General features: G+C 42.7%; 1 protein-coding gene across 1 annotated transcript; it reads left to right on the forward strand.

Annotated features, from left to right (window-relative positions):
• The first annotated feature begins 215 nt into the window (after window positions 1-215).
• On the forward strand, window positions 216-8315 carry LOC141786226 (5-hydroxytryptamine receptor 3A-like). The gene is made up of 4 exons (XM_074664977.1): window positions 216-358; window positions 1482-1642; window positions 7800-8010; window positions 8122-8315. Exons 1-4 carry the CDS (start codon window positions 265-267, stop codon window positions 8313-8315), a joined length of 660 nt encoding a protein of 219 aa, XP_074521078.1. The 5' UTR covers window positions 216-264.
• Window positions 8316-12909: the final 4594 nt, after the last annotated feature.

Here is a 12909-nt window from a genome sequence, read left to right on the forward strand (position 1 = left end):
TAAGTAAAGAACTTTTGCTTGGATTCCGTTTTTTGTCCTGGTTTTTCTCTGCGCCTGAGTCCTTTTTTTGAATCCTGACAGTTGGCCTTCATTTCAAACAAAAACACAATGAAACTTTTTCATCAAATGAGTCATCAGTTTGAATCCACGGCACGCTTTTAGAGTCACTTGCTTTTTTTCTCTTTCAGAACAAACAAAGATAAGCTCTTTAACACTCAGTATCTCACGATAAGGTATGATGGATGGATACATCAAAAGAGTGGCATGGTGCTGGTCAGCACCTGTAAGATGGATTTCCACAGATTTCCCTTTGACACTCAGATCTGCAACTTAACCTTCAAGTCAATCCAACATCCGTGTGAGTATAACTCTGAATGTTTGTGTTTTTAACATTAAATCTCTGATTCTTGGGATCAGGGACCAAACATGCTCCACATTTGACCTTTTTTTTCTCATGTCTACTATTTATTACAACAAGCTGTTTGTTTGAGCCTAATTACGACTGTGTGGGACCTTTGGACGTGTAGAAAACACATTTCTTTCATTCATTATAGAGTTGGAGATATTTTCATCTTTTCATCAACATTATTATTTGACATTAAGTTATTTATTGTTTGTTTTATCTTTAAGGGTAGAGTAGGATTAACTTTCATGTTCTGGCTGTTTATGATTCATATACACACTTGCCGGCCACTTTATTAGGCACACCTGTCCAACTGCTCGCTTACACAAATTTATAATCGGCCAATCACATGGCAGCAACTCAATGCATCAAAGCATGTAGACATGGTCATGAGGATCTGCTGCATTTCAAAGCGAGCATCAGAATGGGGAAGAAAGGTGATTTAATTGATTTTGAACATGGTATGGTTGTTAGTGCCAGATGGGCTGGTCTGAGTATTTCAGAAACTACTGATCTACTGGGATTTTCACGCACAACCATCTCTAGCATTTACAGAGAATGGTCCCAAAAAGAGAAAATATCCAGTGAGCAGCAGTTCTGTGGATGAAATGCCTTGTTGATGCAAGAGGTCAGAGGATAATAGCCAGACAGGTTGGAGCTGATAGAAAGGCAACAGTAACTCAAATAACCACTGGTTACAACCTAGGTCTGCAGAAGAGCGTCTCTGAATGCACAACACGTCCAACCTTGAGGCAGTTGTGAAGGCAAAGGGGGGTCCAACCTGGTACCAGCAAAGTGTAGCCAATAAAGTGGCCAGTGAGTGTAAAAGAAAACTTGCTAACCCTGTCAGTGTCCACCTGGCCTCCATCACACAAAGCTGGCACATTGCCTGTCCAGCTGCTTTCATTTCTTCCCCCTGGAAAAAAGTGACTGAAATGAGCAGGTCTAGAACAGTTCACCAAGGTCAATGGGTCTTGAGTCCCCTAGTACAGGACTTCATGGCACCAAGACCAGAAACCTTGTCTTTGTTAAAACTGGAAGGAAAGTCTCACACTTTTCTCTCTTTCTCCATCATCAGCACGGCAAATGAAGCTTCTTTCAGCTTTAACCAATAATGACATATTATCGTTTACTGGTTATTACATGAAGACTGAGTCAGAGTGGCTTCTCATGGATGTAACGGTGGATACCTCAGAGGTCTACAATTTTGGCTTCTTCTTAAGCGTGCTGGATTACACAGTGAGTACCAACAGTAGAGGTCTGTACCCACGCACACACACACACAGGCGCGCGCGCGCGCACACACACACACACACACACACACACACACACACACACACACACACACACACACACACACACACACACACACACACACACAGAGCCCATTGGTCCATCTCTTCCAAACAGGCCGGACTCTATTCACATGTTGATTCTATTGATTGAACAACATGGACTGCTGCAGAGCATTAGCTTGTTTGGATAAACACACACCTGTTCAGCTCCCCTCATCCTGGACAGCTCAAGTTTTTCTCCTTTCCACTACTTTGGTTCCAAACACTGATGTTGCTTTGAAATGGCTAAACTGTCCCCACTGCTCACTGAGTTGAGTGCAGTTCAGTCTATAAAGAGAGAAACAGTGAGCATTAAACAAAGACTTGGGCTGTGTCCGAAATGGCATACTAACATACTACACACTACATGGTCGTTGTGTATATACTGTATACTACATACTATAAGTATGATTAGAGTGCCAACCGTTTACACTGTAGTATACTACTCGGTTTCCCATGATGCATTTCAAAACCTCCGACGACAAAAATTAGAAGCACACATAAGTCTATGGAAGCACACCAGGCTATCAAATATCTCAGTTGATTCGCCATATTTGAAAGTTTTAAGAACATTTTAGGCGAGAAAGTCCTCACGTAGAATACCAAAATGTGGTCATTTGGGCCACAAAACACACGGATACAAATTTAATTTCGACATTTCGGACATTCTGTTAAGAGCGCCAATATGCTATCGAAGACACAGACAGTCTTCTGGTCCGCTCCAAAACAAGAGCCAAATTTACAAAATCAATCAATCAATCAATCAATCAATCTTTATTTATATCGCGCCAAATCATAACAAATGTTATTTCAAGACACTTTACAAAAACATTTACAGGGTGGGATACACACATACGCACACAGACACACACATATACACACACACACACACACACACACACACACACACACACACACACACACACACACACACACACACACAGAAAGGGAGAGAGAGAGAGAGACAGACGCAGTCTGAAGTTTGGCGCTGTGGCAACAGTTAAGGAGAAACCAGCAGGCCACTCCCAGCAACAATCCAAAGCCGTAGCAGCTGGTGTCGGACAGGAGCACAGCAGCAGGCCATCTACTTCACCGATCCCCAGGAACCTACAAGACAAACTCAAATCCTCCCATAGAGGTGTATGGTCAGTAACTATAACAGGACAGTAAGACTAGAAGTTAGACTGACAGATAGAGAGGGAAACAGGAGCCCTGTGTGTCAGTTCCCCCCAGCAGTCTAAACCTATAGCAGCATGACTAAGAGCTGGTTCAGATCTGATCCAGCTCTAACTGTAAGCTTTATAAAAAAGAAAAGTTTTAAGTCTACACTTAAAGGTTGAGACCGTGTCTGCTCCCCGGACCTCAACCGGTAAGTTATTCCAAAGAAGAGGAGCCTGATAACTAAAGGCTCGACCTCCCATACTACTTTTTGAGACCCTAGGTACAACGAGCAGACCTGCATGTTGAGAATGCAAAGACCTAGACGGAGTATACGGAACGATTAAGTCTTTAAGATACGATGGCCCGATGCCATTGAGCGCTTTGTAAGTCAAAAGAAGAATTTTAAACTCTATCCTAGATTTTACAGGTAACCAGTGTAGAGACGCTAACACTGGAGAGATGTGCTCTCTCCTCCCAGTCCAAGTCAGTACCCGAGCGGCAGCATTCTGAACCAGCTGAAGAGTCCTAATAGACTTATTAGGACAGCTGGATGAAAGAGAGTTACAGTAGTCCAGCCTAGAAGAAACGAAAGCATGGACTAGTTTCTCAGCATCGCTCCGAGACAAGATGTGTCTAATTCTCTTGATATTGCGAAGATGAAAAAATGCCGTCCTTGAGACCTGTTGGATGTGAGAGTTAAAGGACAGGTCCTGATCCAAAAGAACTCCCAGGTTCCTGACAGTGGTGCTGGAAACCAAGCTGATGTCGTCAGAGGCGGCGATGTTGTTCAAGAAAGCTTCTCTGAGATGTTTAGGTCCAAGAACAATGACTTCAGTCTTCTCTGAGTTCAGCAGTAAGAAGTTTCTGCTCATCCAGGACCTTACGTCTTTGAGGCATGCTTCAAGTTTAGATAAGCGGTTGGTTTCTTCAGGCTTCATTGACAGGTAAAGCTGAGTGTCATCTGCACAGCAGTGAAAGTTTATGGAGTGTTTCCTCAATATAGTGCCGAGAGGAAGCATATACAAGATGAAAAGAATCGGTACGAGCACTGAACCTTGAGGAACTCCATATTGCACCCTGGTGTGCGAAGAAGAGACGTTGTTCACATGAACAAACTGATGTCGATCCGAAAGATACGATCGAAGCCAGGCTAAAGCGGTTCCTGAGATACCAAGAAGACTCTCTAATCTCCGCAGAAGAATGCAATGATCAATAGTGTCAAAAGCGGCACTAAGATCAAGCAAGACAAGCACAGAAAGAAGACCACTGTCCGAAGCCAAAAGTAGATTCGCTGGTTACTTTCAGCAGCGCAGTCTCAGTGCTGTGGTGGGCTCTGAACCCAGACTGAAAGACCTCAAAGAGACTGTTGCTATGAAGAAAATCACAGAGCTGATTCGCAACAACTTTCTCCAAGAAACGAAAGAGAGGTTAGATATCGGTCTGTAGTTGACAAAAGAGCCTGAATCAAGTGTAGGCTTTTTAAGAAGAGGCTTAATAACAGCAACTTTAAAAAGTTGGGGCACGTAGCCCGACAGTAAAGACGCATTAATCATCCTTAGTAAAGAAGATCCGACCAAGGGAAAGACTTCCTTCAGCAGCCAAGCTGGGATGGGATCCAAAAGACAAGTTGATGGTTTGGCTGAAGAGACAGTTGAATCCAGCTCTGACAAGTCCACAGGCAAGAAGCAGTCCAGGAGTGTATTCGCTCTAAGCGACGTTTCCGCAAATTCGCCATCGATCGAAGGTTCTATCGCGGTTGCATGTAACACGTTACTAATTTTATCTCTAATCTTTAATATCTTATTGTTAAAAAAGCTCATAAAGTCCTCACTGCTAAGCGATAGAGGAATGCATGGCTCAGTAGAGCTATGACTGTTTGTCAGCCTGGCTACAGTGCTGAAAAGGAATCTAGGATTGTTTTTATTCTCTTCTATAAGAGTCGAGTAGTAAGTTGCACATGCCAGTCACAAAGCCTTTCTATATTCATTTAGACTATTTTTCGAACGCGAGCAGGATTCGTTTGTTTTAGTCGAACGCCATATTCTTTCTAATGTCCTCGATTTTTGTTTGAGCTCACGAGTTTGAGCGTTGTACCACGGAGCGGAACGATGTCGTCTGAGAGTCCTCTGTCTGAGCGGAGCAATTGAATCGAGGACGGCTTGAAGAGAACCCGTGGTATCCGCAACAAGCTGATCAAGCTGAGAGGGAGCACAAGAGCTCTCTGCAAAAGTAGAGCAAGAATTCAAGGCAGCAGGAATAGCTTCCTTGAAAATGTCTACAGCTCTGTCAGACAAGTTCCTGGACAAGATGATTTTGTTCGCAGGTGAGAAATCCGACAGCAAGAATTCAAAAGTAATGAAGAAATGATCCGACAGAAGAGGATTCTGCGGTAAGACAGCCAAGTTGACAGGTTCGCCATAAGCAAGAACAAGATCCAAGGTGTGGTTAAAGCGATGAGTAGGATGGTTCACATACTGTGTGAAACCAAAAGAATCCAGTAAAGACATGAAGGCAATACAAAGACTATTGTCAACGACGTCCACATGAATATTAAAGTCACCGACAATGATAATTTTATCCAAAAGAAGAATGATATTAGAAAGAAACTCTGAAAAGTCTGAGAGAAATTGAGAGTACGTGCCAGGAGGCCGGTAGACGATAACAAACAAAAACGGTTGCGCGGTTTTTACAGCTGGATGCAAGAAACTGAGAAAAAGACTTATAAAAAGAGCTAATGCCTAGTTTAGGTCTAGTGCTAATATTAAAGCTAGAGTTAAAGATAGCTGCCACTCCCCCCCCACGGCCTGTGTCTCAAGGGTTATGAGTATTAAGGTGACTGGGAGGAGTGGACTCGTTTAAACTAACAAATTCGCCCTCACACAGCCAGGTTTCAGTCAGAGCAAGTAAATCAATGTGATAATTGATATAAGTTCATTAACTAGCACAGCTTTGGTTGATAAAGATCTAATATTTAACAAACCACATTTGACTTTAACGTCATGAGGTTCATCCGCACCGGAAGTTTTAATTTTTATAAGATTATCATAATTCACTCCTTTATTATTATTATTATTATTATTAGTAGTAGTAGTAGTATTGTTGTTGTTGTTATAATAATAATTGTTGTTATTGTTATTTTTATTGTTATAGAAAAAGGGTCTCGGTCGGGGAACCGACACAGTCTCTATGTTTACAACAGGAGTGGCTGGGAAACTGCACTAAGGGAAACGCAGAGGAGCGTATAGGACTGTTGCTCTGCTGCCTAGTCTCCACTCTGAGTTGTCAGATGGGTAAACTAATAAAATCAGCCAGATTTCTAGTTAAACGAGCTGCGCCATCCAGAGTGGGATGAACGCCATCTCAGGCTAATTAGACCAGGCTTGCCCCAGAAGGATCGCCAGTTGCCAATAAAACCCACGCCATTATCTGGACACCAGTTCGACAGCCAGCAGTTGAATGAGGAGATACGGCTAAACATCTCATCATTTGCCCTGTTTGGCAGGGGGCCAGAGAAAATTACGGAGCCAGACATAGTTTTGGCCAAAGCACACACCGACTCCACATTAATCTTTGTGACTTCCGACTGGCGACGTCGGGAGTCATTAACGCCGACATGTATAACTATCTTACGAAATCTACGTTTATCCTTTGCCAGCAGTTTTAAGTTGCCCTCAATGTCGCCCGCTCTGGCTCCCGGGAGGCACTGAACTATGGTGTCTGGCGTCGCTAATTTCACATTCCGTACTACCGAGTCACCAATCACTAGAGTGTTGAGTTTCTTAGCAGGTGTGTTGCTAAGAGGGGCATATTTATTGGAAATGTGAACGTTACGGTTGTCCGGCGTGCGATTTTTATGCTTGCGGCTATGTTTCCCTCTCACGGTCACCCAGCCAAAAGCGTTAAAGAACTTAAAGGAGAAAAACGGGTGCTTTTATTTTGAAAACGGGAAGTTCGCTAGTGGATGATTTTTAGCTAACACTGGTCTCAAGACGAATTCATCACTCTTCAAAAAATTAAAAAAAATGTTTACTGCTCGCAGACACTGAAGACGATCCGTACATCGCCTCAGGCACTTTATTTCTTTGTACTTACGTTTAGGTTTCCCTGTAGAGCTAAGCCCATTTTAGTTGCTTCTCATCTTGTCATCTCATTCTGTATTTACGTTTATAAATATGGGGCTCGCAATGCATTATGGGGCGTGTCAGTGCGACTAGTATGCCCACCTCCCATACTTAAAATTTTTACAGATTGTAAAATTGTATTTCTCGCACACAATCTTTTCATACTATTTAATGTGAACGCACCACATACTATTTTTGACGTCACACTTAGTATGAGCCTTGGCCTCTATGATAACCGTATGATGCTAACCTGCTGATTGAACAGCTCATTGATATACAATGGGCAATGTCACAAACCTGACTCAAAAAGAGTGTGACAAAAGAGGGAGACCACACATAGTCTGTAATGATTTGCAAAAATTCTTTAATAAGATAAATAAATTACCAAGAGATGACTATCAGTATATGTAGAATCAGTGCGTGTGTGCAGTGTTGAGTGAGTGTGTGAGCGTGTATTCCAAAGTAGATCAAAACCTGTAACAGAAAATACAAACACAGGTGAAGGCAGTCTGCAGGTCAGGGAAGAGAGCTATTGAAGGGCACCTTAGCTTTTAAAACCTCCTGAGCCCAGCCTCAGGTGTGCTGCATCAGGAACCCATTCTCTTCCAGGTTAAACTCCTCCCACAGCTACCTGCAACAGGGCAGCAAACTCCAGCAGCAGGAGAGGAGGGCTGGACACACACAACAGGCCTTGGACGTCACATCACAAAGACTGTTCAGCTTTCTTACATGAAGTGTTGGAACAAAAAGACCAACCTGATCTTAACCATGATTTTACAGATGACCATAAAGAGGCGTTCAGTCCTCTATGTGGCCAACTTCATAGTCCCCGTCCTGTTCTTCCTGTGTCTGGACTTGGCCTCCTTCCTGATCTCAGAAAGTGGAGGTGAGAAGCTGAGCTTCAAGGTGACTGTGCTGCTGGCTGTCACAGTGATGCAGCTGATTCTGAATGATATTCTGCCTCCTTCTTCAGACCGGATCCCACTCATAGGTAAAGGAGCTCAGAGTCCTGCACTAACTGATGGATCTTTAGCAGCACCTACTAACTCACTGTGAGCTCACTGATTGCTTTGCTCTTTCTGTCACTGCTTTCTTCTTTCAGCCGTCTACTGTATCGGGGTTTTTACTCTGATGATGCTGAGCCTCTTGGAGACCATTTTGATGATGTACCTGATGGAAAAGGACCATGTGTCCCAAGACCAAGAGGCAGATAAAGACCAAAGCCTGGGTGAGGACTACAGGGACCAAGCAGGAAAAGTCCACGAGTGCTTCAGAGATGAGATTCAGCTCAACTAACATCAATATTAACAGAAAGCTTTCTGACTGAAAGGAGGAAACAGACAGCTGCTTCATTTGTGGAGCAGCAGAGTCTTTCTCCAGATCCTCCTCATGTAGAATCTATCATTTCAAGTTGTTGTCTCTTTGTTCAGGCTCTAAGCTGTCCCATGATTCTTTACAGACATGAACAAATCCATTCCTTGTGTGCGTGTCTTTGACCAGTCCCCTGCTGGGATGCCTCCTGAGCTGCTGCCACAGGTGAAAGAGGTCGGCATGATGTTATGTTTCTGTCAAACTGCTGTGATTCTCTCTATGATTGGTTAAAAGAACCTGGAAGAATCTCAGGGACAGATATGTAAAGCTGTTGTAAACCTGTGTACATGTCTCTACCATCGAGTAGTTTACCCAGCTGCCTTGCATCTTCGTGTATGATGCAGCCTTCCTAACAGACTGCAGCATAAAACAACACACTTGCCTCCACAGACTGATAAATCATCTACTACAGATGTTTCAACAATTATTCACACAAAATAATACAAAACATGAACATTTGACTGAAATTCTTCTTCTTCCCTGTCCACTCCTAAAAGGAAAGCATAACATGACAATAAATTTCGATACAAAAGTAGAATGTTTTTCAATGATAACTACAGTTATTATTTAGTCATGAACATATTTACTCAGTCTGGAAGAACTAGAGGAAGGATAAGTATTCGTTGAGTATATGTTTAATATAACTGATAACTTGTTGTCATTTTGTTTTCAAAGTAAAACAAAGGGACCATTTCTAAAAGATAAAATAAAAATTGTATTGAGATAAAAATAGTCACTGACCAATAAAAGAGTCTTCACTCAGGAACACCAGCACAAATTTGGCAGAACTTGGAACAAAAGCCAGGGTGCATACATTCAGAGTAGATTCCCTGCAGCTCCCCTTTCTTCCCCCTTCCTGCACAGCCTGTGGGCAAATAAAAGATTAATTAACTAACAGTTCTTATTTGAAGCCCGACTTCATTTTTTTTTTCTATGTGCAACAGGTCTGCATTGGAGGCTGCATTTGCAGATGGGGTATTCTGAAAGACAAAATATTTATTACATTAGAGCCATTGACAGCCTCACACACGATGCACATGTACTTGTAATGGGGAGATGAAAAGGGAGGGGTAGTAGTAAAAGTTATTACGTGATATGTTAAAGTAAAATAAATGAAATCAGTAAATTTAGACCATACCTCCATGGTGGACTGCTCCAGATAAATGATTCTGTAGATGGTAAAGACATTTATGATTTTGTTGGGTCCGATAAGGACTACATGGACTATGGTATTCCTCTGCTGGAGGAAAAACAGGTTCTTCAGTCACTCAGAAATGGGTGGGATGCTGTGGAAATATCCACACACAAAAAATGAAACAACTGACCATTAGATTCAAGACACACAAGGCCTATTAGCATTAGTGTTCTTTTACATTCTGGTTCATTCATTCAGTCAAATAAGTTTTAACTACAACTTTAACACATTAGATAACGTTTTTGTTACATTACATAACGTAACTATTTAATGTAACTTCCAAGTTCGTCACTTTCGACATACGCAATGAAAATGACAAACACAGACATACACACCCGCACACACACACACACACGCACACACACCGCTAAATTAGGGTTGCAACCTATGGTTACAACAACAATGCTAAAGCTAACACTCACAACGTTGACTCTAATATCGCGTAGGATAATGTTACCACACAAGCTAAATGTTGACCATTAACCTGCCAAAATAACCTGAAGCTATACAACAGCAATATACAGCAACAGAATCGCCATGAGATATGAAAAAAGCTTTTCATTCATTGCATTTATTGTAGCAACGTAATTTCACTCACCGACATGAACCATCTTGACACCAAAGCACGATGGGAAGAGGTGGAGTAACCTGGGGAGGGCTGGACCTTTGTGGACGGGGCTGGACGTCTAGCCCTGCCTTACCCTCTCGTTACCCTCTCGTCTTGAGCCCTCATCCTTCTCTGCCCCATATTCTCTTCATTCCATAGATCCAGAGCCCCTAGAACAAACCTTGACTCAGCTTTAGGTGACAGCATAGCTTTTGATTTGTTGTTGCTAACAGATGGAAGTTTGTACATTTTGCTCATGGAGCTCATTTCCTGTCAGGGTTGAATCATTTGGAGTGTAACTGTCTGAGTCATCTGAAAGCCTCAGAAAGGCTGATTTGACACTTTCTTCCTTCATTCAACACCTCCCCCCATCAGCAGCTTCTCAGACAGAGTGTTAGGTCCACTGTTGACTTTCATCTCAATGACTCCTCTTTTCCATCGTCTTCTTCCTCTAACTGCTCTAATACACCATGGTTTGTTTTTTCAGGGCAGCAGCAGCCAGCTGACCCAGGAGACCCAGGACTCAGAGAATCTGAGTGACGAGCTGAGGGAGGTTTTGAAGACAGTGGTTCTGCTTCTCAGCAGCAGGAAGGAAGAAAAGGAGCCCGGCTACTGGACCACGAAGACCAAAACACTGAACCGGATTTACTTCATTGTTTATTTCCTAGCTGCCAGTGTGTTCCTGGTATCTGTGTTTTCAGTTTGGCTCCATGAAGACCGCTAGAACATCTAAAGAGTGAAACCAACAGTACAGAGAGTCATAGAGTCCAGATGTTCAACAGGTCAGAGTTAAAGGCTTGATTTGGCGGATCAGTCCTGCTTCCTTAAAGACCCTGTGAGGACTCAAGACATGATCCTCAAACAGTCTTACTCTTTTCTATTTCCCCTTTGGTCATTCAGGAGTTCAAAACTGATTATTTCTAAATTTCTAAATGATATTTCTCAGGGGCTGTAAGGTGGCGCAACGGGTAGCGCTGCAGCCTCACACTAAGAAAGTCACCGGTTCGATTCCCAGCCTGGCCGGTGGGCCTTTCTGTGTGGGGTTTGCATGTTCTCCCCGTGCATGCGTGGGTTCTCTCTGGGTTCTCCGGCTTTCTCCCACAGTCCAAAAACACGCTCACCAGGTTAATTGGTCACTCTACGTTGTCCGTAATTGTGAGTGAGTGAGTGAATGGTTGTCTCTGTGTCAGCCCTGCGATTGGCTGGCGACCAGTCTAGGGTGTACCCTGCCTCTCAGGTGTCACTTTAATCCCCCCAAACAGATGGTCCTCACAGAGCCTTCCCACTGAGCAAAGGGACCATCAAAGGACGTCCTTTGAACGTCTGTTTGCTCAGTGGACTCACTCACTCACTCACTTACCCACTCACTCCTCCTCAGACGTCCACTTGACGTCCAAAAAGCAGACGTTCAAATGTTGAACTGCATATTGTCGTCCAAGTGGGGTCATGGTTAGACGTCCAAACGGCTGACCTTACTTGAATGTTGTGTAGACATCCAGAACTGGTCTTGGACCGACAGACATTTTGGTGCATGACAGGCAAGTGTTTGGGGCCCCAAGCTCAAAGGGGGCCCCAGAGAGCTGACCAACTTTCATTCACTACAGAGCAGTGACAGTGAAGAGAGTTTGCAATGACCACCTGTGCTCAACTCGTTCACTGAGCTAGCAGGCTAACAACAAAAACAGCTAACTTGGACAATACTTTTTCTTTAGCTATCAAATGAAAACTATGTCCAGATAAACTGAAGTGTCAAGCTAAGAATGTTAAATCACAGAATTCATAGACAAGAAATTTAGCTCATATCCTGCTAGGGTGCATGGATGGAAGTTATTGTATGTTGTGAACCAGTGGTGTTTCTATTTGATTTGATTCTCCATGTGTGGTCAGTAGGCTTTCTGCTTCTTAAACTGTATTTCTTTCTGTCCTGTATCATGTTGTGAATGTAAACCTAGTGTCATAATGCAGGCTTCAGCACACACTTTAATCTTCTGGACTGGAACCATGTTAAACCCTTTCCCTCTAATTGAAGTAACTAAAAAATGAAGCAGAAGGAAGTAGAAGAACGGGGTCACTTTCCAACAAGTGTTGTCACTGACAGGTTTATTTGTGAGGCAGAATTTATTCAGAGACATTTGAAATATGATTTAAAGAGATTAAAGGAAGTGGAGAAATGGAGGATAAATAAAGGTAGAAAACAAACCAAAATCTTTATTTTAGAAATAATCAGAAGAAGAAAGTGATTCAGAGAATGAACAAGCCTGTATTGAAGCCTGGATTGGATTGGTGAGACATTTCACTGTCTCTCATTGTACAGCATGCACAGCAAGCTGCCATCTGTGGCCTACAGGCCATAGAAGCTGTCAAAGAGGATGAAGGGAGCATGAAAATGTTGCTTTGAGAAAGAAAATCAAAGCCAAGCATGAGCAGTTAGTCATCAACTACTGATAACAACACCTCATAAACACTGATATGCACATATCTATATCTATATCTATATCTCCATATCCTATGTATGTAAGTATGTATGTATGTATGTATGTATGTACGCATGTACGCATGTATGTATGTATGTATGTATGTATGTATGTATCTATCTATCTATCTATCTATCTATCTATCTATCTATCTATCTATCTATCTATCTATCTATCTATCGATAGTTCAGGCACGGGGTCAATCTGCTTGGCTTAGCTCTCGTTCACTTGCTGAAGTGAAGC

Source organism: Halichoeres trimaculatus, unplaced genomic scaffold, assembly GCF_033239565.1.
Source record: "Halichoeres trimaculatus isolate MK-OKI-2021-1 unplaced genomic scaffold, fHalTri1.1 fHalTri1_scaffold_24, whole genome shotgun sequence".
Taxonomy (NCBI): domain Eukaryota; kingdom Metazoa; phylum Chordata; class Actinopteri; order Labriformes; family Labridae; genus Halichoeres; species Halichoeres trimaculatus.